The 26,271-nt window shown below is 41.4% G+C and overlaps 1 protein-coding gene across 1 annotated transcript in view; it reads left to right on the top strand.

Annotated features, from left to right (window-relative positions):
* The window catches only part of KCNK9 (potassium two pore domain channel subfamily K member 9), a 104,324-nt gene extending 79,113 nt beyond the window's left edge, over window positions 1–25,211 (top strand). Inside the window, exon 2 of the mRNA XM_032134111.1 lies at window positions 14,099–25,211. Coding sequence (XP_031990002.1) covers window positions 14,099–14,940 — 842 coding nt within the window. The 3' untranslated portion in view covers window positions 14,941–25,211. The remainder of the gene's footprint in view (window positions 1–14,098) is intronic.
* Window positions 25,212–26,271: the final 1,060 nt, after the last annotated feature.

Raw genomic sequence — 26,271 nt, 5'->3', positions numbered from 1 at the left:
TCATTGTTTTCTACCCAGCAGAAGATAAATGATGAGGAGTTTGAAGAAGTTTTTCTGAGTGACTTCCCATTTCTTCCCACTCAGTTTGACTATTCCTGTTGGCTGGGAATAGAAAACTGAAGTGATGGATGGCTCTGATTATGCCTAGTCAGGTGCATTAAATGGTGTCTCACTCTACTGCCTCCTACAATCTTTCTGCTCGCTGTGCTTATCAGGGCTGGTGGGGAAGAAGTAGATGTCTGTAAACAACAAAGAAATAAAAGGGGAGGTGAAAGAGCTCAGATTGGTCTCAGCAAAAGGATTTTCTGGGCACTGGAAATGTGTTGAGGAGTTTGAACAGATCCACTTTTAGAATAACTAATTGGGATATGTCTGTCAGCTTGAAGACTCAGTAGCGCACATGAACCCCATCCTGCTTTCCATGGGTCATTTCATGGGAGAGATGCTTGCAGTATATGGAAAGTTTCTTTTTAGCATCCATCTGTTTAATGCTAGCATGGAGCTTAGCTCACATGCTTGTCTCTGGTTAAATCATGAACTCATGTGTACTTGAGTTACAGTGCTGTGAGTTCACAATCACCAAGAATAATTACTCTATTTTCATCAGTGTAGGACAAAATAAGATCCTATGGATTTTTAGCTACGCACCAAGGATGGGTAGGTTTGAGATGCAGTACTTCATTTCAGGTTTTGTGTCAGTGCTGTATACAAGAGCTGTCTAAAGTTGTATGAAATACAATTTGAAGTCTGTACAAATGCGGCATTGAATTTCTGTGGCTCTGTATCTAAATTTGGGTTGTTGATGTACAAGAAAATTGAATTCAAGCTGGAAAGGTGCAAAATGCTGTCAAAGTGACCCTGTCTAATGTAACAGACTAGCTGTGACTGCTTTATTCCTCCTAGGAAAAATCAAACAAACAAACCAGGCTGGTGAGATATGGCTGATCTTTATTAATCTGTAGGAAAGGTGAACTAGGTGGGTTGCTGTTTGAGCTAAGAACTTCCATGTGAAGAATCAGACCTTGAGCAAGTTTGGATGGGAAACAGGAAAACTTTCAGCTGTAAGAGCACTGTGTTTAGGGACAGCCTTTCAGCTTGATTAGTGGAGATGGAAGCCCTAACTGAGGTGTACCTCTATCTTTTTAGGAAGGAGATTTTCAATGCACATGAGTTCAAGTTCTGGGTTTAATATCTCTTAGGCTCAATTTCCTGACTTTCCTTGGGCATTTTCTGATGGCTGGAACAGCATCCCATGAGAAATGCCTCTGTCTTTGTCTTGTGGGGGAAAGGTACCAAGGTCTCTACGCTCCTGGTGAGTCCTTGCCTCTGTGAGATCAAAGTTGCTATCAGAAAAATATATGAGATGGCTTCATTTGGAAGTGCCAACCCAGTGAGTTAGGCTGGTGTAATTACCCTGATACTGCAATTCCAGCAAATCTTCCCATAGCCAAACCTGAACAATGTTGCAAAACGTCAACCTTCATGTTTTAGCTCAGCTCTTCTGTCTTCATGTGCCTCAGAGGTAAGTACTGGCTCAGTGGAAAGCTGGACAGGACGGTATCATTGGGCAATATATTTCCATTAACTTTCTTGGTTTCAGCTTCAAAAAACGCTTTCTCAATCAGAATTGAACTTCTTCCTTCACAGAAGTTTTGATTGAATGATTTCAGTGTTTCAAAGACAATTGGCAGAACACACTTTAAAATTCGTAGAGGATAATTGAGGCATTTCTCTTTGTTTGTATTATCAAGCATAAGGGTTTTTTTCTTGGGGAATAAGAGCAAGAGAAATAAAAAACCATGTACATTGGTAAAATAAACTGAACCCAAAGCATTTGAGCATTATTTTTTTTCTTCATTTTTAATGAAATCCATGTACCTCATTCAATGAAATCTATCTGTAAGTCCAGTTGAATTCTGCTCTGCCTATATGTGATGTAGTGGGGGAAATGATGACAGATTCCGCTGACTTTCACTGTTAGATCACTGAAGCCAGGTTTCAATTACTAAAGCTGCTGCAAAATTAGAGTGTCTGCATGGAAAATAACCTTGGCCAAAACTGCAGCCAGCCAGAATTCAGAAGACATGTTTGGGGATGCTTTTCTTCAGAGAAGAGTACAATAAAGGCTGTAACTGATGTAAAGAAGTCTGTGATTGCAAAGTTCTAGAAGCAGGAAAACTTGTGCCATTCTGGCTAATTTCTTTTTGTGGTCATTAAGGGACAGAGAATCACAAGCAAAGAAGAGGGAAGAGGAATTTTTGGTTCCTCCAAACTCGACTGTTCACCTGCTGACACAGAGACTTCCCTGCAGGAAATGATTTTGTATCTGTATAACTTTGTCTAGATCAGCGCTTTCTCTGTTTTAGTCAAAGTTGTGTCTCTAAATTGATTTGCTGGCATATTTTTCTAGCAGGGATTGAACCTAAGCACAGTGGGAATAACTAACCCTTCCTTTATCTGACCTTTAGGATGGGGAAAGTCCTGGTTCCTCAACAGCAGAAAGGAGACTCTGCTTAAAATACCATAGGCCTATTAACGTTTTTTAAAAGTTGGAAAAATAACCTTTTTTTTTATCTTCCACATGGGAAAAATCTGCAGTAGAAACAGCACAAAATTGAAACAGATACATGGGGGGAACTCATGGCAAGTTGTGTGTGCTCTTGTGTGTCTCTTAGTTGCATAAAGGGGAAAGTTGTAGAAGGAAAAATGCGATTGCTTCAGTGCAAACACATCTGAACCACTTCCCTGAGTATCACCCCGTGTCTCTTGCTGGATGTGCTGTGTTTTACCAGCCCAGCCCTGACAGCATTTGGCATCACACAGATTTATGAACGTGACTCTGTGAACTGCACTGGACGGTGACATCACAGCTTCAGAGGACGTGGGTGCTACGTCATTAATGATCTCAGTCACTCTGCTCTGTACTGGCCTTTGGTAATATTCGTTTAACAGGGTTTTGTTGAGATACAGCTTCTTGAGCCTTGGCAGTGTCAGATTGAGAGCTGAGAGCAGGATCCTATTAACCCTGTGAAGACTCAGACCTGGTGGTTTGAAAAGAACTAACTCTTTGAATAAAGTGGGATCAGAAGTTTCTTGTGCCCCTTTTTTATCAAGCCAGCATAGAAGAAACCCATTAATTTTTGGTCTTTTGTTAAGACATGAGCCCCTGTGCTTCTTCCTGATGTATTTCCCCCTGATCCCTCAGAGTACTGTTTGGATCATCCTGCCTGCAGGTGGTGAGTCCTTCATCTTCCCCCCTCATGTAGAGGACTCAGATAATTGCCAGTAAACTGTGAGCAACAAAAATCAGTTACAGACAACTATTAATATTGCCCAAGAAGTCAATTTATAGAGGTGATTAAGGAAAAAAATGCTTCTTGCAGTCACATCCATGGAGTAGAAAGAGCCTTTGTGATGTACAGAAATGACAGCATCAGGAAAAGTTTGCTATACAGTGAGGACATGATGTTATGGTGATGGTCAATCAGACCTACATATGCAAAAATGACAGTATTTTGCAGTCCAGGGAACTGATGACGCTGATACCATGGTCCTACAGCTAGAAGGGCTGTGCACAGCTCTAGAAAAGATCCTGAAAGTTTTTGAACAGCAAGAGTGATCTCAGACAAGTACAATAAAAGTGATCATATAAGGAGCTGCTTCTAAAGAGACAAAATCTGAATTGTATAATTACATGTATCTGTACATATGTATATGTTATAAAATGCCTCTTTTCTTCCTTGCTGCAGGACTCTGCCTCCCAGAGCTCTGTTTATAACCAATATTAACTAAGGTTTGAAGCTGTGACTACCTCCAAGAAGTGTAAAGGAGTGAGCAATGATGGAGAGAAATGGGGGATGTTGGATTGAGGGCTACAGAAGAACAGTGTGATAAAAGGCAGCATAGAATAAGAAAAATACAGGCTGTGTATCAAAAAAAGAACTTCCTAATAGCTGGATCTATTGGACAGGGCAACAACTTCCTAAGGCAGAGAGCAGAAACTCTGTTAGTTCAATCATTTAAACAAAACTGGACAAAGCCCTGGAGAATATATCGTAAGGAACAATCATATGCCATCCCCTGGGAATGGATAACACAACCTGATAAAGTCTTTTCCTAGTGGTTGTGATGATGCTCTTCAGACTGAGAACTTGTTCTGGGCATGATTTGTCTTGGGACTAGATATGATGTGAGCCTCAGGTCAGTGTTCTGATTGATTCAGAGAACCAAGCAGAGAGGACGAAAGGGAGGAAAAGAGTGCAGGGACAGTCAAAAATAGAGCTCATGGGAAAATATTGACTCAGAAGTCAACTGTCAACTGCTGCCCAGCTGGAAATCCAGCACAGAGCTGCTGTTGGTTTTGGGAGGAGTCAGGAATGGTACACCAGACACAAATCTGGTATACCAGAATCACAGCTGTTTAAATGGTTGTTTCCTCACAGAGCTGGAGAGGAACCTCTCCTATCTTCTCAGCCTCTTTTCTGAAGCAAAGGAAATTGTAGGGATGAGCTGAGATACTTTTCTATCTCTACAAAATGAACTGGTGAATGTTGGCATCTTTGATTTCATGGGAGGTGGTACCTCAGCTGCTCTGTTACCTTATTGAAAAGAGTTGCCAGGGACTACAGACATCTCCTATCTAAACAGTAAAAGTAGTGCCTAAGTTCAGCAAGAGGATGTTTGAGTTAATCATATTTTCTGTGTCAGATAGATGAGCAGAAAGGTTGTGATTTCATGGGGCCATTTGAAGTTTTCCAATTTCCCTCATTTATGTTTTAGTAAAACCCCTTATAGTGTAAATTTTAAACAGAAAAAAAAGGGAAAGATTCACATTCAAAAGAAAAAAAGTAACAAGCACAAGCAAATACAGAAGTCTCAAATATTTTGGGGTATTTTTTTGAAGCAAGGTTTTTCACATTTTGTCTTTTGCTAGAAACAAGTTGTTCCTTGAGCAGCAGTGGTAGTCAAGCCTGGTTTCCTGTGAACTCAGAAACATCCCCAGTTCTCTTGAACCCTGATTTGCATCTTCATCCTTGCAGGCAGACAGATATTCCATCACAGGCTGCTTTATAAGGTGATGGAGACATGACATTCCTTCAGTTCTCTCCCATGCTGCTACATCTCACCCCACCATGAAGGACCTCCAGCTCTTGTTTCTTTCCAGTAACTGGCCAGAGAAGGAGCTGATCCCAGCTGCAGCTGAGCCTGCACTGTGTGTGTGTTGATTTTTAGGCCCTTTTATGTGTATTCACAGATTGGCCAGATGGTAGGCCCAGCAGAACAGATCACTATCAAGTTCACATTACAATTTCTTCTAAGTGGTGGAAATTGGTGAGCAGCTTCAAAGTTATTGTGGAGGAAAAACAGATGAGCAGAGATACAGATATAGACGGCTCATCCTTACCACGAAATGAGAAAAACACAGAGCTAATTAGAAAAAGGAAAGTTTTTTATGCCTTGGTTTAAACTCGTAAGTCTATTCCTTACTGCCATAACCCAGTGGGTATTTGAAAGGGCCAAATGTGACCAAATCTCTGTTTTTGCATTATGCAGAAACAATAGGTCTCAAAACAGAGGAGCTGTGTCCTGCTGGGGTCTAAGTCCAAGAGGAATACAAGGTCTTTTTCACAGGAAGCAAAGAAGCCCCCACGTCTCTCCACCTGGGGGAGGGTGGAAACTCTGTGGGCACAAGCCTCTGACAGGAGTGTGGCAGAATAAGCAGCACCTCCAACTGCTCTGCCCCAATGAACTGAACAGATTTGTGTTCTCACCTCCCCAGGGAGGAATCCAGCAGGGAACAGCAGAGGCCATCTCTTGTACACGCTAGTGGTGGAGTCCAGACAGGGAAGGAGGAAGGTGCAGTCTAAGCAGTCTGAGAACCTCTGAAACACAATTCTCCAATGTGTCTCATGAACGTGACCTTGCTGAGAACCTTGCAGGGACTGGGACACATTATTTGCCTTGACCCTCTAAGAATCCAAAGGAAATCTCTTCAAGAGGGTCAGCTTCTTACAGGGAACACCTGAGTGTATTGCATGTGATCCCCAGTTGAAACCAGCCAAACCTGAAGTCCTACCCTGAATCAGAAATGAGCATGGCTGTGTTTCACTAAATTGCTGCCTTTGGATCCCTATCATTTAAGCTAATGTGGGCAACGTAACTGTCTTGCCAAGTGCCACCCACAAGAGGACTACCCAGAATGCTGTTACAGCTGATGGCCTCAGTTCTTGCTCCATCAAGGCTGTAAGATTCAGGGCTGTGTTCTTAAGCAGTTGCCCAAGCACTCTTGGTACTTTTCCTGTGGTTGAATCTTCTGATGGGACATGATTTAGCCACATCTGGTGATGGTCAGGAGTAGGAATTGATGCCAACAGGCAGTTTGGGTGATGCAGAGCATTCACCAGGCCAGTATTTACTGCAACTTGGTGTGGCTGGAAGAGAAGCTATGGGAAGAAATTGCTATCAGTAACGCTCCAAAGTGGAAGGTTCAGGTTCCATAAGGAAGGAGATAATGTGGAATGGCTGCAGACCAGAATAGTAGAGGGAATAAGGAAATGTGGCAGAGGAATGAGTGGCAGCAGTAGTTATCAGTCTCATTGGTTTTGGATGAGTCCTTCAGGTCTGCTGCTGGATGTGCTGACAAGCAGTAGATTCAGCATCTCTGGTGAGCTTACAGGAGCCACTGCTGCAGAGGCAATTCCTGAGGCCAAACACTTCTCTGTCCTGACTCATGATGTGCATAGGTGGCCTTCCACCTGCAAGACTGGCTTTGGCTGTATCTTCACCTGCTGCTCAGCAGATCTCTTCCTTTTCCTCCTTATTTCCTTGCTGCATGTTGCCTGGGCCTGCCTCTCCCATCAGAGCTGCTTTTGAAGCTGTTTTCCTTGAGCATGTGGGAAGTTTGATTTCAAGATCAAGAAGAAAAGAAGTCTGTGCTTATGGTGGGGAGAAAAAATCCATGGAAGCCTGTTGCATCCCTGCCACCCAGAATAGAAGATCATCTGCAGGTTTGATATAAAGCAAAGCAGTTAATGCAATTTCCAAGGTGTCATGACATTATTTCTGCAGCCAGGACATGGAAGCAGTTGTAACAGACCAGGGATGAGCCAGGATGAGAGGCTGTGCCAAGCTTGTCGAGGGATTTAGGATTTGAAGTTGCATCTGGGCAAGTCAGATTCTTTTTCCTCTCCCTATCTTCTCAACAAGAGATGATATAATCATGTATTGCTGTGTGTTCCTTAGGGAGACATGTGCCATGATTTATCCTAACTTTAGAGACTGTCTTTTGAGCATGGAAGGGGAGGATGTCTTTGAGGATGGAAGAGGATGTGCAAAACTAAGAGAGATTGTTGAGCTAAAGTCTACAGCAAGATCACTTGACAAGGGAATAAAAGAAAAAAGAGGTCGTGGAGATGTTTGAGAAGAAAGGCAGCAGGATTCAGGGAGAGGCCAGATATGTGTGAGAGAGAAGAGGGCGCAGTCAGCAGTGCCCATGTGCCAGGAGAGTGGTGTAGTTACACAGCAGCTTTCATCCAGGTAACAGCAGCTCTTGATTACCTTACAGGAGAAAGTCTTTGTCCTCGTAAATGAGTTACTACCAGTTAGTTAGATAAAATATCTCCCTGATCCCTCCTGAAAACCTCTTTCATCTGCACCACAAAGGCCACGTTGTTTCTTCTCCCTTCTGAAAGCTGAAAGCACGAACAGCAAATCCAGCGGAGAGACAGCCTGATCCTTGTGGCAGTTTCTCTGACGTAGATGAACCTCTGAAGTGAAGTGTGTTACATCAGGAAGATGTTTTAATCTGAATTACGCTTTCCCATCTGAAGAATAGGTGCTGCTATCCTCTCTTCATTATCTCCTGGCCTGGGCTGCTGCCAGCATGACTAAGAAGGGTTTGAGTCACACAGATGGAGAAGTTAATTCCTGTCCGGAGACTGTTGTCAGAGACAGCCAGGCCCAAATGCCCATCACTGGGATGAATGATGTGTCCATGAATGAGGGGAGAAACCTCCTCCTAAGAGAAATAAAGCATCCCTCATGAATAATGTAGAGCATTGCTTTGAGATTCAAGACATCTAAGACTTGTTGCACATTAAATGCGAATGTGAATGAGGCTTAGCTGCTCTGCAGATGCACTCTGGCCTGAGCATGACCCATAACTAACTCACCACTGTCACAGTTTGTTTTTTTTTTAACACTGGCCATGTACTTGGCCTGGTACCAATGCACATCTAGAGACAAACCTCTCTCAGTCTCTGGCAGAGCCCAGCATAGCAAAACACTCAGAAAACCCATGCAGGCTCTGTCTGTGCTCTTAAGTGAAGCAGGACCTGTGTTTTGTAGGACACAGAGGCCAACAGACAGACGCATTGAATGCCAGTAATAGACAAACACAAGTACTGCCCCAGGAGAGTGCTTATTTGCAGTGGTCCCTGGTGAGTGTTAACTTCCATGTGTGGGCCAGGCATGGACTTTGCCTAGGACAGTGCTGCTTATTCCAGGATGAAGCCATAATGGGCTGGGCTGGTGATAGAGTGTGGACATGAGGGGCTGGTGGTGGAATTCATCCTCAGAATCACAGAATCGTTAAGGTTGGAAAGCGACACTTAAGATCATCAAGTCCAATGGTCAACCCAGCACCAACACCATGTTCACCCTTAAACCATGTTCTCAAGTGCCACATTCACATGCTTTTTTGAACAGTCCACTGCTTCCCTGGGCAATCTGTTCCAATGCTTTACATTCCTTTTCATGACAATTTTTTTCCTAATATCTAACCTAAACCTTCTCTGGCAGAACTTGAGCTCAGTTTGGTTTGCTAGAGTAGATACCACCTTGCAGTGTTGGAGATGGCTACCATGTAGATGAAACACACTGAATATATTCAGGTTTTTTTCCCCTAATGTTTTCTTTTTCTTGTGGATTTACTTATTCCGGGCAGTCTGTATCATTGCAATAGCATGAATTTGTTTAAGACCCTTTTTGCCCCAGAAACAAAGTGTTATTCCAGGGAATTTGTGTTGGAGGAGATGTTATGGACCTGTCTGTACCCCGCAGCTGAGTGTGGTGCCACAATCACTGGTGTAGATCTAAGCAAGCTGTTCTGTCCACATGAGGATGCAGAGTGCCAGAGATACTTGCTTGGGGCCTGAATACAACATGGCATTTTTGTTGATAGAAGGTCTATAAAATCATGAGTGGCACAAAGAAAGGGAATTGGGAATGATTGTTCCTGGTCTCTTCCAAAAAGGAGATACCGTTACCATCAGATGATAGTAATGTAAGGGAAGTAAAGGAGCAATGGCAGTTTTTTTAGAGAACACATGGCTGATCTGTGAACCTTCTTGCCACAGGATGTTGCAGCTGCAGAAATTTCAGACACATTGAAGGGACAAGCCCAAACTCATGGAAGAGAAATCCATTGTGTGTTACTAAACCCAGCAAAAACTGGCTTAGGAAATCCCTGAGCACCAAATAATGAAGCTGGGTATGTGAAGTCTTGGGGGAAACTCACATGTAATTACAGCATTCCTATGCTCTTCCTCAGCCATCTGCTTTTGGTCAACGTTGGATTCAGGTAGCTGTGCTCAGAGTTCCTGTGCACATTCTGGTTGTGGGCTGGTACCCCAGCATAATGTCTCTTTACAACCAAGAGAAAAATACTGGGGTTGTCCCCAGCTGTACTTCAGAGAGATTGTAATGAGTAGTTTCTCTCTGAGTAGTTTCTCTCTGTGTCTCATCTGAAAGGCAACAAAGAAAAATAAGCTTTGAAGAAGGCTCTAAGTGGGTTTTCCTCAGACCTTCATAGCTACACTCTGGTAAACAAGAAAATAGAATTCCATTTTTGTTCTAGAATTACATGTGGGTGCACATGGTCTTTGAGAGTTTTTCATCAGAGAATGGAAAAGGCCCAGAAAAACCAAAGGCTGGGAAGTACCCCAACAGAGTACTGATTTGGTGCCAGCCTTTACACTGTGATTCTTTTCTTCCTTTACTTACACCTTCCTGCAATTCTGCTTGGTGTCTGTAGCCCAGCTGGTTCATGACTGGGAGGAGATGGATTTTGTGGTGTATTGGTACTCCACAGTCCAGAATTGGAGTAACACTGAAATATGACATTTCTTCGTGCCAAGCTATCCTTCTTGAGCCCAGATGAGCTCTGTCTTGAAAGCCTGAGCAGCTGAGAGGGGTTATGAAAGTGAAGGATAGTAATAATGATATTGCTTCCAATCAGGGTGAGAGTTATTTAGACTTTCCTTGATCATTCAAATGATATCTCATTAAACATCAGGCAAAACTGCCTGCTGTGGTCACATTACTGTATTGTGGGACCTCATCAAACCAGTTACTATACCAGAGTAGGGTAGGCAGTGTTTACTTAGATGTGGTCCAATATAAGGCTCCATCTATACCTTTCTCACTGTTAGCTCTGTGGCTTGTTAAGGGATGCATTTCCTGTACCCAGTACTAAGGTCTTCTGCTCAATCTTTCTTGTTCACCACAGAAGAGAGAGACGTCCTGATGTCATGATTAACCTTTCTATTTCTCTTTAAGCCTTGTGTTTCTTATGGATGACACAAAGTCATCTCTTTATACTCTGCTAAAGGGCAGTGACATTCGTGTAGAGGAAATGAGGAAGAATTTTGGTAGCTGAAATCTGCTACCAAGGCAGTTGCTTCTGCTTCTGCCTTTACTTGATACAAGTAAAACCCAGCTGCTTGGAGACTGACTCTGTGACCTGTGTGCTTTCCCACCATTAATGATCCTTTGTGCCCCTCTTCCTTGGGCAATTATTCACCTTCCCCTTTTTCCCAGAGGCAGTCTCTGATGTTAAGAAGACAGTGGCTTGTTTTAGATTTGAAAAATACTGAATTTTAGAGAGCATGCACTGCTGCAGTTTGCTTTCCATGCATTACTCTGTACATTGCTGGATAGATTCTGCAGTGCTTAAGTAATAGAGAGTTAGTCTGTCTTTGGTCTCTCAAAACCCCTCATTTCAGAATGTTTAGGGCAATGGCTAAGGTGTTCCTTAAAGCCATGTTGCATAGGATAAATATGTGACTCTTTGAAAAATCTTATTCCAGCTTGATTAATAAAGTGCTTTCTTTACCCCAGATTCATGGTGCAAATAAAGTGAGAGATATTTATCTGACGTTGTGGAATGTGAGTATGACTTGGGGCAGGATAGAAGTCAGAATTTCTGAATATTCTATCTACTTATGTGAACTGTGGAAAAATTAAAGCCTGCTGGTGTCTCTGCTTCCCTATCTGCAAAACAGGAATATGGGTATATTCCTATCTTATGGGATATGCAATTACAAAGTCTGTGGCAATTCTCAGAAATTCAGTTGTGAGATAGCGTGTAAGCACATAATATTAATGTTTTATGATCTCTCTAAACTGTTTCTGGGGATATCTTTAATGATAAGGATATAGTGGGATCCAAAGAAACCTTTTTTCACCCCCAAAATTTTTTTTTAGAACCCAAAGTAAAAGTTGTTTCCCCCAACTACCATCTCTGCAACCATGTGGAAAATCACATTTTCTGAAGCTTTCCTTCTCTTTATCATCTGTAACTAAAGCTATAAAATGGGAAGACATCCCTGGTTTAATTAACACCCCTGTAGTTCTAAAGCTGATCTTAGTAATGAGAGGAAATTACAGCCTTTATTGAGGGACAGTCAGGTGGAACTAACCCAGCATCAATCTGGTGAAGACACTTCCCTTTCCAGGTAATTTGGAAACTGCTTTTTATGATGAACACACTACCTGGCTCAATACAACAGGTGAATCTGTTTCCTTTATAACCCGGGAAAGAACCTCCTGTTTTGAGTTTTGTGCTTCTTTGGTAAAGTGGTTTTTACATCCCATCTGTCAACAACTACTAGCTGACATAATTATAAACCTGTTGCTTTTTGAAGGAGATTCTTGCTGGTTTTCTTGTTTTCTTTTCTTTGTACACTCTTGCTTTACATTTTGAAGGTTGCCTGGTGTTCATATTTTAGTTCCAGTAAAAGTGCAGACTCTGAGGTGCACCCCCATCCTGATGGGAAGGCAGAGTTCTGGTTTCTGCATCTCAAAAGTGGTGTGGCAGAGCTACAGAAGATCCAGAGGAGGACATGGAAATCATCAAGGAAATGTGGCTTCTGCTAAATGAGTGAAAAGGCTGTGGCTTCAGTTTAGACAGAAAAAAAATGAGAGCAGAGATAAAGCTGAGTTTAGCTGAAGCCATGAAGGTGGTAGATAAGGAAGATTTAGAACTTCAACACTGTAGCTAAGGTGTTCTAGCTGAAACAAGGAGATATCCTTGAAATTAAAATGTGCCTTTTTAAATAGCAGATAGTGAACTTCTGGAATTTGTTGTCACATGAGATTGAGGAGGTGTGCAGTGTCAACAGTTTCAAAAAAGGATTAGACATATTCAGAGCAGCAGGTCCATGACCTGAGTCTAAATGCAGTGGGCAGGGCTCCTCAGTGGTCCTGCCTCAGTGGTATCTTAGGTCAGGTCTGTCCTCCAGCTTCAGATCTGTAAGAGTGTGGGTCTGCTGAATGCCCTGTGTTTTATCTACCAGCTGTCTGTGGTATCTTGATATATCAGGGGCTCTTGTATGAAGATAGATGACTCTTTCTGGAAAACTGATTTAAACCCTCAATATCTACAGTGCAGGCACCTACACTGGAGACAGTCACTCAAGGTGACTATCTATCATGATTAGGATATCCTCATTTGGCTGTTTACAGGTAGTTGTCTGCCAGTTCTGTGGGTGTCTAAATTCTTCTGCAGTCAACAGATGTCTAGTCAGTCTAATGGGGACCTAATGAACATGATCAATGAACACTCAGAAGTGTCATTTCATCTTGTCAGACTTGGGATGTTCAGTTAAATAACTCACTACTGCCCGTTTTCATAGAATCTTTGTTGACTGTAGTGGGAGTTTGGACACACAGAACACATGCAAATACATAAATGTAGGTATATTAATTTTGTACTGAGTTCTGTCCCAATATTTCTGTTATAATAATTGTAGAGAAATAGTTTTCTCCTGAGAATAACTCACTGAGCTCATTTAGATGTCTCTGTGTCACAACAGGAACTGCCCTTGTGAAGTACATATTTCCACTCACTGACTTTAAAGGGACTCTAGACTGTGGTACCCACATGGTAAATGCACACCATGGCCAAGTGGGTACCAGCCATCCCATTTTGGAGACTTTGATACAGTCCCTTAAAATATCAGCTGTAAGAAATGTAGATTTTTAGAGCAATGTAATGTGAAAAGGTGTAATTATAATATCAAAACAGCTCCCTGCTTATGGTTTGATTTAGAATAAAGGCTTAGCCATGATTTTACTATCTGAAAACTGTGCTGTGAAATGTGGTCCATCCTCTGTCCTGGATTAGTTTAACATCCTGATGAAATTGCCTTTGCCATACTAACTGTCAAAGCTGTAAAACTATGGCACAAGCTGGTAAGTTGTTTATTCTTCCAGTAAGTAAAGATAGAACAGGCATTAAACCCCTGAATTCCTATGATGTTCCAGTAATGAGTGACTTTCATAAATTGTCTAGGAGAAAGGCTTATTCAGTATGGAGGAGTTTGAAAAGGAATTTCTTTGGGTGGTGGATCTGGATGTTGTTAACTTCATGCTGTCGGCAGACACAGAATTTGGATGCCATCACTGTACTCTGGTTTTGGGACAGGGCAACACCAGCTACTGTCAGAAACACTGTGGGAGAGTCTGTCTATTTCCAAAGTTTCCACTGTTGCACGTGAGACTGGACAGATATGAAATTTCTTCAGTTAATTAATGTGATATAACCTTATTTAGGAGACTCAGCGTTGTTTGAGGTAGAATGGATTGCCCATTCTTTCATCTTCCCCACTCCTGTGTGAACAGCTTTGCTGTTCTTTGCCTTACCAACTTCAGACACAGGGCGTGGGTGAGGAGATACGGGATGATGGTGTGACTGCAGTGTCCCTGCAGCTGTGGATCTGGCTGTGGCATCAGAGCGATTTGCATGGCTTGCATGACAGGGGAACCGTGGCCATCACCTGCCCTGCTGACTGTCCTGTGTTTCCATCCCCCTTCCCAGGTTATGGACATGCTGCCCCCGGGACGGACGCGGGGAAGGCCTTTTGCATGTTCTACGCGGTCCTGGGGATCCCACTGACACTCGTCATGTTCCAGAGCCTGGGCGAGCGCATGAACACCTTCGTCAAGTACCTCTTGAAACGCATCAAAAAGTGCTGTGGCATGAGGAGCACCGAGGTCTCCATGGAAAACATGGTCACTGTGGGTTTCTTCTCCTGCATGGGGACACTCTGCATTGGAGCAGCAGCCTTTTCCCAGTACGAGGAATGGAGCTTTTTCCATGCTTACTATTACTGCTTTATAACATTGACTACTATAGGGTTTGGAGACTATGTGGCCCTGCAGACCAAAGGGGCCCTTCAAAAAAAGCCTCTCTACGTGGCTTTTAGCTTTATGTACATTCTAGTGGGGTTGACAGTCATTGGGGCATTTCTAAATCTGGTTGTTCTCAGGTTCTTGACCATGAACAGTGAGGACGAGAGGCGGGATGCTGAGGAACGGGCGTCCCTGGCAGGGAACCGCAACAGCATGATTATCCACATCCAAGAGGACTCCCAGCATGGTCGGCCACGGTACAAGGCCGAAGTAACAGACCTTCAGTCAGTTTGTTCCTGCATGTGTTACAGGTCCCACGAGTACACCAGCCGGGTGGTGTCCCACCAAAATTCGTTCAGCTCGAAGCTGAACCCCCAGTACTTTCACTCCATCTCTTACAAGATAGAGGAGATCTCGCCAAGCACATTAAAAAACAGCCTTTTCCCATCTCCTGTCAGCTCCATCTCACCTGGGTTGCACAGCTTTACAGATAACCACAGGCTGATGAAACGGCGAAAGTCCATTTAAAGGGATTTGTCTTGTTTTGCTTTCCTTGTTTTTCCCAGTTCTTTGTTGTTTTGGGTTTTTTGTTCCTCGAGTGAGACGGAGCGAGGCCAAAGGGAGTAGAGCAAGCTAGTCCTCCTCTGAGACTCAGCTCTTGAGCATGAAGCATGGATTATTACTGTTCCAGCAAAGTATGCCTTACATTACCCCCTTGGTGGATGTCAGAGGATTCAAGATGACGTGAAGTGGGTACCAAATCCAAAGTTGCACACACAGCTGAGAGCCTTCATGTGCCACTGGCACTCCTGACCTAACAAACTTTTTTCCTCACGAGCAGGTTGTAGTGTGTGTGCGTGTGCCTGTGTGAGTGCCGGGTGCGTGTGCGTGTTTGTGCGCGTGCAATTCCACAACCAGTGCCATGTGACAAAAATCAAAGCATCAGGTATTACTTTTTCTTTTGCCCTTGAAGCAATTGTGTTCCAGCCTGCTTTTTTAGATTGCTTCCAAAAGGAACGGGGAGGGTGGGAGGGGAGCCAATTTGTTTTGGGTTTTTTTTTGCCAAGACAAGCATGCGCCATAAGCAGTCAATATACCAGCTGTATCATGGTAAATTTCTTAATGCTAGATTTTAGATTGTATTAACATTAAAAAAAAGGCAGGAGAAGATGGATCATTTTAGCTTGCCAGTTCAAAATTAAAAAAAAAAAAAAAGCATGCACTTTGTAAAACTGGTATGCATAATAAAAACACAAGAAAAACTAGCAATGGAATTAATAATCAAAAGCAAATAATCATATTAATTTAACTATATTTAATTTTATAATTTTCAACTGTTCTAACAATTTGCAAGCAGAATTTCTAAGATAAATTGGGAGAATTGTTGGAACAAGAGAGTGTATTTTGTTATTTTTATTTTATTTTATTGATAAATTATTATTATTATTATTATTATTATTATTATTTTGTGCAGAAATTACCTGCATGAATAGGAATTATATTTTTTGGAATGCTTGGTTAAGATGGGTATAAATAGGAGGATGTATATTTTTTCTTACATAATAGTGACAGGGCATTCCTTGTTTTAAATAAAAAAATAAAGATGATTGTCTCTAAATGCTTTTGATTTGTAAATAATGGAAAGCCTTTGTTGGTCTCAGGAAGAATTCAAGGGACAGTATCTTGTGTTTGGCTCACTGGGAACTTGTGAGATTAGATGTGATATTGCTTTTTCTGCTAGGCAAAGGCAAAATGCATTTAGCAGTAACAGGCAAAAATAGCTTTACTCCAGTGTTTGGAGGGTAACAGTGGGAGCAGTTGTGTTGGGAAGTTGTAGTGGAGGATGTTAAGACCATGTCATAGAATTGTTCCTTGGACATTGTCCATCTCTGAGTTGTTCATCTGGACCAAACAGACTTTACAGAACTGAATTAGAGGCCTAATCCAGCTCCCTTTTAAGACAATAAGAATTTTCAGTGATTACGTGGGATTTAGTGCTTTTGGAGATTTATCTTTGATTTTGCAAGAGTAGGACTGGGAGTTTTATGAACCTGCACTGTTGTCCCTGATTTAATTCTATCTTTTAAATCGCTTTCTGTGCTAATTTGCCATACAAAACCCATTTCTTTTTGGCACTAATCACCTCCTGCTGATTCTACCATTTTGTGCTCTCAGTGTAAAAGCAATAATCCTTTTTTTACCCTTAAAACTAGAGGGTGTGTGCCCAGCTCTGAGCTCTGTGTGCTGATGGATGTTGATACCCTCTCAAAGAGGCATCTATAAAGAGCATTAATAGGGAGAAATAAGGAATGTCATTCCTCCTCTGTTGTCTTCTCCTTGGCTTTAAATTATTAACTATCAAATATGCTCATGTTCTCACATCTGCCTTTCAATAAGTAAATGACAAGCAAGTTATCCATGACTTTGACTCCCTTATGCAGCTTCCTTTGGGTGTAGAAACTGCTGTGGCATGAAATCCTCCATTAAGATTAGTGAAGAACTAACAGGATTCTTAATGAGCATGGATGAGGCTGGACTTCTTCAGAGTAATGTGTGGGGCATGCTGGGTGCACCAATGCTGTGCTGCCAGTGCCATGTCCTAGGGCAAATGCTGATGGCAGAAGGATCGAAGCAAGAATACCTAAAAAAGCAGTTCCAGGATGTATTAAACCACCTCAGTGTTTGACACGTAGAAGCTGCTTCCCCTGACAGCCCATAGGGTTCATGGTGCTCTCCAAATTCACTTTTTTCATCTTTGCTTGTGTTATCCCAGAAGTGCAAATAAATGTATGTCTCTTTTCCTGCTATGGAGATAACAAAAAGTATGCCTGGAATATGTACCTCTATATCATGTACAGCTGCTGGGTGTATTTGACACTGGAGAGAAGCAGGAAAAATTTGGGGTTTTGCAGAATTTGAGTGGAATTCTGTGCCTAGCAAAGGAGAATTTTGGTAACAGGACTTTTAGCAAAAACATTAAAAAGAAAAAATCAGTTGCATCTTATAAAACATTGCTTAGATTTTTTTTCTCTTTTCCTTTAAGAAAATAAGAAATTATTATTTCTGTTGCATATAAAAATAGTCTTTAAATGTCCTATAAAACATGTTGAACTGGAGAAGCTGAAAACTTTACATAGTCTAGCTGATTTGTTGCTAAATCTTCCCTTTGGAACCATAAATAAAGAGTAAATTTTAGGACATGGGGTATTTAAGCAGAGGAGAAACTTACCTCAGCATGTCATGGGTTATCTGCCACTTAGAGTCTTTGCATTAAAACTCAATGGCTTTATAATAGTTCTGCTTTAGCTTAGTTGAAGTTTGTAGATGTAGGAAGAAATCTGTGTATGTTGATATGAAGGAGCCAGAGTAGGTGTCCGTAGCCATACTTTTAAATCTAAAAGCTGTAATGAGTGTGTTTGTGGGAAAGTGTTTTGCTTGAATGTATCTGCATTCCTTGGGATTTTCAAACATGTTTATTTATTTTATTTTCTGGCTGAAGAGCCCACAGGTCTGTACAACCTGCATTTTGAAGAGTTTTCTTTGCAGGGAAACTCTTGCAGGACTTTGCTTTGTGAGCAGCCAGGCACAAGAAATCTCATGTGTGCACATCAGTACACGAGGCAAAATCTGCCTCTCTCTTTAGTCATTTTTGTGGTTCTTGACTGATGGGTGAATAATGGCTTGGGCTGTCTGGAACTGGAGCAGACAGTATCATGAAAGGGAAGCTTTTGTCCAAGGTTAATCCCAGCTTTTCAGTTAAATGTGAAAGGTCAGTCAGCGGAAGTTGAGCATTTGTCAGTTCTGTCTCTGACTTCTTATTGCCCTACATGTTTTCTTCTCATAACACTGCTATTCACAGACTATTTTCGCTGGTACATTATTGGGTTTATTCCACTTAAGACGTTTTTTCTTTCAGAACAACTTCTCTTGCTCCCTACTCGCTCTTTTGAAATTCAGCTACGAGCAGGTAGTAGTGGTGATGCTTATGACTAGACATCCTAATGTCTGCTATCACTCTGTGATGCGCTCTCATTCCCCAGAGTCTCATTTCCCCTACCCTTCCCTATTATTAAGCATTAGAAATAATAATAATAAATCAGATTAGTCTATTTATGTCACGCTAATGTGCTCTTCATCAAAACAACACAAATTTAGCTCCCTGCTGTCGACTTTGATTATATAACAACCCTATTATCCTATAATATTTCATATTATCATCAAAGGGAAAAATCAGTTTGATCAGTGAAGCACCAAAATAGCTTTGACTGAGCTTGCTGTGATATAGAAACAAGAGGAAACTTAATAGAACAATGCAGGCACAAGTCTCCACTTGGTCTTCATTACTGTGTAAGGAATATCCTGACTAATCTAACTGGCACTGCTTTGCCAGAACTTTGGACATGCACCTGCTTTACAGGGATGCTGTAGTGGGGCAGCCCTAGAAGGGGTCTTTGGATGTTCCTTCAAGAGTCCAAAACAGCTTCTTGGTTGTTAATGAACGGAGAAGATGTACAGTGACCTTCAGCAATAAACTTCTGTTTGAACTCTCTGTAACAGCTCATTAGGATGAAATAGACATTATTAAAAAAAAAAAAAAATCAGAAAAAAGATAAAGAAAAGAGGGCAGTGACCAAGTTAATCTGCTGTATTGTACATTTTCTCATTAGTTCCCTAGTGCTTCGATCAATAAAATGCCAGGTCAGTAATCAAGTTTATTGTGAATCTGACCTAAGCAAGGTAATTCCTTGTTTCCTCTGACAGATTTGTAAGTTTTGTTAAGGAAAAAAAAGCTTGATTTGTTGCTAAAAGCTTAAAAAGGAGCAGTCAGTGGAACCAAGATGGAGCATGATGTTCCAAAGCTATTTGGTGCGTGCAGACCAGAGGGCAGAGGTTTGGGTAGAAGTAGCTTTCAGCTGAAGTTTATGTCTTCATTTAGCTTTATGTAATATTCCCGTTAATATTAAGATCTAATTAAGACAGTCATTTAAAATCTTTATGAGGAAGCCGGATGAGAGAGATGTGTTGGAGTGTGTCCATTACAGTAATGTTATGGACTTTTTCATGCATATTTCAACAAGACACTATTACTGACTGGAATACTGCGCAAATTACAATGAGAATTGCACCACTGCTACTTTCATCAACCAGAGATGTGTAACACTCACAGAACTGAAAAAGAAAACAATGCCTTTCTGACCAGCCTGCTGTCATCTAACTTGTATATCAAACTTTATTTTGGGAACTTCAGCAAGATAAATTGTAGAAAAAGGATTAGCTATCATAAAACTGCACCAAAATTGAAACAAATTGAATAATGACATCGGACACAAAGAAATTGATTACAGATGGAAAGTGCCCTGGGATTCTTATGCCAGTTAGTCTGAGCTCAGAGGCTGAATTAAAACCATGAAAAACTGATGAAACCCTTTGCCAAAATGCAGTTTTCGGTTCTTTAAGATGCATATAATAAATATGGCAAAGAAAACTTGTTACCCAAAAAAGTAGTAGGAAGGCAAAAAGAAAGTTGGGGGGAAAAAAATTGTTCTCAGCAGCAGGAGTAGTTCTTTTATTTCCAGTTGAAACGGCTGTGAGGTGATGCTGAAGGACTCTTGTGCTTTTCATCTGTGTAGAATCAGTCAAGGCCCACCCCAGTGTTCCACTGATTACTGCTGGTGAGGAGATTCATGGAGTTCCTGGCTCTCCAGTCAGGTTTTTGCTGCTTTCTCCATTGAAACCAAGATTTTATTCAGCCAGCCCATCCGAAGCAGAGCTGGTCCCTGGGATGTATTATCTTAGTGATGCTGTTTCCTCCTCCTCGTGCTCCCAAGTGCAAGAGGACATGAGCAAATCCTCTCCTTGTCTAAGACCTGGGTAGGGCCTTCCTCTGAAGCCAACTGATTTGAGTACTATGAAATTAGTCCTGATTTGTACCTTTTTCCTGAGACTGGAATGTGAACCTTTTTTCTATTTACTGCTAGATACTCTATCAACTACTGCTCAACATGAACAGTCTTTCCTAAACCTAAGGGAAAGCAGTAAGACCTAAACCCAACAGTTAACCTGTATAATTTATGCAGCTGTGTTTTGCTTTATGGAATCCAGTCATTCAAAGCTGCCTGCTAATTTTAGGCTGGAAATAGTATCCCTGGAGCCTTCAGCCTTCATTTGTCTCTCCTTCTGTGAATATTGTAATTAATAAATATCCCAAAGCCCTCCTTCACCTTGCTTTCTGTCAGTGTAAGGAGTGCTGCCATGAATTAACACCCAGAACAGATTGGGAAAAAAAAAAGTAGGGGTAGCGGGGAAAAGATTAATGTTGCAATTTTATTGATAATTAATATTCACAGTTCCAAGCTGCGTTGTCTTTTAGTTCACTTTGAGAAACGCAGAACAAACAACAGGATGATAACATTTATCATAGCTGGCAAATTCACAAGTGGAGCTGGCAAATATAATAATTGAAACTATGCTCCATAATGCATCTTCCTCATGCATGAGTTCTGATACCACCATCCTGGCTTTGATTCATTGTTTATCTGGCCTGTGGAACAGCTTGCAGTAATTGCTGTATCCAGAGCACTACACTTGAGGCTAGAAGAGAGATCCATTTCACAGACAGCCACCCTCTGGCTTTCTCCATACTCGCTCCCCCCTTTCCCACCCAGACATTAACTCATTAGCCTGCCATTTCATGGATGTATATGCAGGCCCAAGATTGCCACATTCTGTACTCTGTCCCCTCATCTATTAATGAAAAGTGTTATGCTACACAGCTATACCCTGGAAAAGGAAGTGTTCCTCTCTAATTACGACTGACAAAAGGAATCTACAGATTGATTAAAAGCAATATGTAGGGAATTAAATAGGAAATGCAATGTGCATGACCTTGAATGGGTGAGATCCTTTCTTCCCTGGCTGGGATGCAATGCATTAGCCTACGAGGAGAACTTTGGAGTGTCTTTGTTTGGGAGAAGGCCATCAGGAGAATGGCCAGCACAAATTACATAAGCAGGTAAAGAGCCACAGTAGTTTGGCTCCTTGTCTGTAGATCATTGGTGAGGTTTCAGATTAAGAAAGAGTCATGGCCTTCTGGCTTTAGTTTATTTTCTAGTCATCTGCCAGCATCCTCCAATGCAGGAGTGGCAGGAGGTGTGGGAAGGATGGACCAGGGCTGGTTCATAGTGGAGTGGATTGTTGTGGTGAGACCACCTTACCAATGCTGGTCTCAAAGGGAAAGTAGGGGAAATTGGGTCTTCTAGAGCACCTTCTGTCTCCTAGTCCATGGAAGAGATAAGTTACACCAACCATCCTACTGCCTGCAGCAAATCCAAAAGTCTTGAACTGTGGTGTCCTTGTCCATCTTCAATAGCATCTCCGCAGAGCCACTGGTATGTGTGGGAAATACTAAGCTTCTCTAGCTGGGTTCAGGAGGTCACAATATAGCAAAGAAACCTCTTCATACTGACTGTGTTTGAACAATTTCTACATGTCAAAATATCATCAAAACTGGCCTTTAGAGAAATAACATTACTTCATTATCGCTGGCTCTCTCTACGGAGTGGGTATGCAGCTCCTTAATCACAATTATTGTTCAGAGGATAATTAATCTGGTAAAAACGTTTAATTAGATTATCTGAAGTAGACTGTGTAAGTGAATTTGGCCTCCCAGAGTCTGAAGCTGCAACTCTACAAAACAATTTCCAAAAGGCCTGTTTGATAGTATCACTTCTGACATGGGGGTCATGCCTCAGCTGCCCTATTGACAAGCATCATCCTGGCATGTTGGCTGGAGCTGGTGTTGGAAGAATTTGGGGAAGGGATTTTAGCTCATCACCAATGCAGTGAGGCTCTTAATTCGCACTGAATTCAGGGCTGATATCTGACTTGCACTCTGGGTGAGAGCTCAGGGCAGCATTCTCCTTAGAAACCAAGACATGGAACTTCAGTGGCAGTGCCTTCAGATAGATCTACAGCTGTTTTTTTAATGCCTCCTGTGAAGTATCTATCACATTTAACTCACCTCTCTGATTTGAAGCTCTTCTCAGAACCCCTTCTGAATGGTGAAATGGGTGGTGAAGTTTCTTGTTCAGCTTGCAGCAGTGGGCACATCTCATTGTCTTCATTAGGCCAGTCATCCAAATGGATCTGGGGGCCCGGTCACAGCAATTCATCGTGGTTGTGACTACCAAAACTGCCAAATTCTTCTGATTGCTCTAGCAGCTGCTGTCTTCCCAAAAGCCTGGCCAAGTGGGGCAAAAGCCATGTATATGAGATCCTTCTAGCGCTGCAATTAGTTGGGTTTTTTATCTTCACTGCACATTCCTTTCAAGTTCTTCAGCATTGAAGCTCCAGTTGCTCTATGGTGACTGGTATTTCCATGTGACTTCTCTTTTCTTTGAAGAATTCATTACTGCTGTGCATGTTTTCTAGAAAAGATCCTTTTTAGCTTATCTTCTCAATGCCTAACATGGAGAGACACATGTCAAAGGCATCAGTGGGAAATTCCTCTTGATTGTTGATACTGTGCCCTTTTTATTCTCTTGGGAAGAGCTGAATCCTGTGTGGTCACCACTGACCAACACAACTGGTTTGCTCAACACAACTTGATGTTCTCGTGGCAATTTCTCTCCTTTTCAACTGTTCAGTTGCATTTACATTGTGGCAGATACTTTCTGTATAAATTCTTAGTGCAGGAATTACTCAGCTAATTGGAGGACAAGTGTAATACCTGCATAACAAGAGGGGGATGCCAGTGTCCAGGTCACAAGAGGTTTAGGACAGTTTATCTAGCAGCTGGGTTTATTAAGTAATTTCTTGGTTACCACTCTGAACTGCTTTTTTGGACCTTAAAAAAATTGTTTAATGCCCACAAAGTTAGTTTGGGTGTAGGTACTGTTGGGTTGACCTTGTCTGAAAAAAAAAGCTAATATCTGCTTCAGAAAGAGTCCTGTCTACTACAAACCTTTTGAAAACTACGGAATAAGCAGAAATTATGAGGCAGTGGCAGATTCTTCAGAATGCAAACCTAATCTGTCTTTCTTCTAGAGAATGCAGATTTCCTATAATATGCTATACAACCAATAATCCATCTGTTTTTTTTTTTTTTTTTTTTTTTTTTTGCAAGGTCAGGAGTGAACTGTGGAAGAAAAAAAAATGCTTTATTTTTCCTCTTCCCTTGACTTGTTAAGATTTGTGTGACTGTTTGTCGCCATTGAGGAGTATCAAGTAAAACTTTTGATCCTAGTGACACGATGGCAAAGGAAATGAATTGGAGCTGGATAGGTCAATGGGGAAAGGGAGGGGGGCTTAACAGTTGTTTCCAGTAGGCCAAAAGAATGTGGATACTGTCTCTTCAAGGTGCAATTTCTTACTTCAACAAACTGTTCATCTATGAGAAACAGGGATAAAAGTGTTCAATTTGGGACCTAAGGAGTTTATATGGAAATTCTTGGATTTCTTCCAAACACACATACATGTTGAAATTAAATTGTGAATCCTGCTTTGGAGACTGAGCCTTCCTGCTCAGACAGAAGCGTGCGTGTATGTGTGTGTTTGTGAGTGTGTGTTGATGCTGTGTCTCTTTTGGATCTCTTGACACTTTTTGGTGCATTTTTGTACTTCTTTGAATGTGCATATGCGGACTTACCGACGGTGTATTGACGGCATTCTAAAGGCCCTCAACAGCCTGAGATAGAGCAAAAATCTAAATTTCTACCCTGGTTGATATATTTTCTGTGCAGCACACAGAGCATTAGGGGAATGGTCATCTAGAAAGAGGGGCTGCTTGGCTGTGGAGACTGCACTGGGAATTTACCTCCTGGAAGCTGCTTTCTCTGCTCATTTCAGACCTCTAAACTTCAACATAGTTGTTGAGCTGGTCCTAGCAAAGGAGAGTGATCAGGTCATAAGCATCAAGATGTGATTTGTTAAACCAGTGATAACTTGATTAAAAAGAACCAAATTAAAGACTTTTGTGTTTTCATTTCTTCTCCTGGCCTTCTCCGTCATGGGAGAGGATGCCTTCACACATGGCCTTAGAATGCCGTACTGGAGTCAGAATGCAACAACAGTGAAATGAAAATAAGATGTATTGCAGCTTACTTAAAGAATGAAAACTGTATCACACAAATGTTTACAAGTCCAAGTAGACAGCGAACCCCTGTACAATATGTAATTTATGCAAGGGATTGCATCTTTTTTTTGTAATGAATGCACTACGCAACCCTGTATATATTTTACAATGTCTTTACAGAGAAAAAAAAAAAGAATCATTTACTGTAGTGTTGTAAAATAATGCACTTTTCTAATTTTTTCATTAAAAATCCTATGGCACGTTTTCAAATGTATATTGTTTCTTTTATATTGAATGTGGAAATGTTAACTTCCTGTAAAATTGCACTACAGAAGTAAAATCCACTGATGGAACTTATTTTGTTAAAGAAAAGTCCCTTGACAACCAACAGATGTTTATGATTATATGATATGTATGTGTGTGCATATATGTGTATATAGTGTATATGTAATGTATGTATATGTATATGCACACACACACATATATCCAGTGATATGTGTATATATAAAATGATATAGGTCCAGATTTATATATGATTGTATTAATATAATATCTATAGATTGATAGATATATAGATATGTATATATATTCATACATACACACAAGAATCACAATGTACAAACCCAGAAAGGATTACTCATTAAATTTAAGGGGGTTGGGGGGAGCAGAAAGATGTCATATACAGAAGATATTTTGCATTGCAATAAAAGCTTTTTTGACAAAAGTACGTGCAGAGTGAAGTATGAACCTTCATCAAATACCCAACGGTGCTGTTCCCAAATGACTGCAGTTCAGTATAAGTAAAAATAAACTGCTTAGAGGAGGCATAAGAGCAGAGTCAGTGCATGGTGGGCTGGAGCTAGCTGTTGAGACTCCCCCCTTCTTAACTTTGTGGAGCTAAAGGGCAGGATCTTAGGATATCAAACTGAAAAGCATGACTTCTCCTGACTTGAGGAGATCAGTGTTTCACTCACAAAACTATTAATCCAGGCTGCCTAATAAAAGAGGGGAAGTGGGTCTCAGTGCTAATTTTAGCTGGCAGATACTGCATTGAAGCACAAGCATGATTCCTTGTTTGGGATGGAGCGTTGGGCAGCTTGTACTGTTGTTGCCATCCAGGTAAGTCACCAGGGAAGCCAGGAACAAGCCCTCATTTTGTCCTTATGATGTGATTTTGTCGCGAATGAGTGTTTTAAGATCACTTAAAGAATCACCATCAAAGGTATCAGTAAAGACAGGTTTAATAGAGAAATGACAGCATGACAAAGTTCATTAGCAAGGTTCACCACTTCCTAGACGGTTAAGGCACACCGAGGAAAAGAAAACAAAAACATCCAGAGTTAATGAATCCAAACCTAAATAAACCCCAAACTATCCATGTGGAGGTGGGGTGGGGGGAGGCACAAAAGGATAGAAATGGTAAGGATGAAAATATGCCTGAAGGCCCAACAGCACTTAACAGCATTTACGCTGAACAGTACTGTACTTAACAGCACCTTAACAGCATTTAACTTAACTTATAACTTAAGTTAAACAATTCAGCAAAGGATTCCCATAGGATTTACTGTACCACAGCAGTACCTTACTTACAGGCCTCACTTACAAATCCAAAGTTCCTAAGAATGCAGGAGAGCAGCATTTCTTCCATTTCTCCCATTTGGCATAAGCACATTTGCACGCACACAGACAGGAAGAGCCTGTACAAGGTACCTGTGAAAAATTGCCCTCCAAGGTAGAGAAATACTCCAGATGCCTTTGTATGTCCTCTGTGGGTGAAGGGTTGAGGA

This window comes from Corvus moneduloides, chromosome 1, assembly GCF_009650955.1.
Source record: "Corvus moneduloides isolate bCorMon1 chromosome 1, bCorMon1.pri, whole genome shotgun sequence".
Taxonomy (NCBI): domain Eukaryota; kingdom Metazoa; phylum Chordata; class Aves; order Passeriformes; family Corvidae; genus Corvus; species Corvus moneduloides.
Note: the sequence above shows the minus strand (reverse complement) of the source record. Positions and strands in the feature narration are given on the sequence as shown.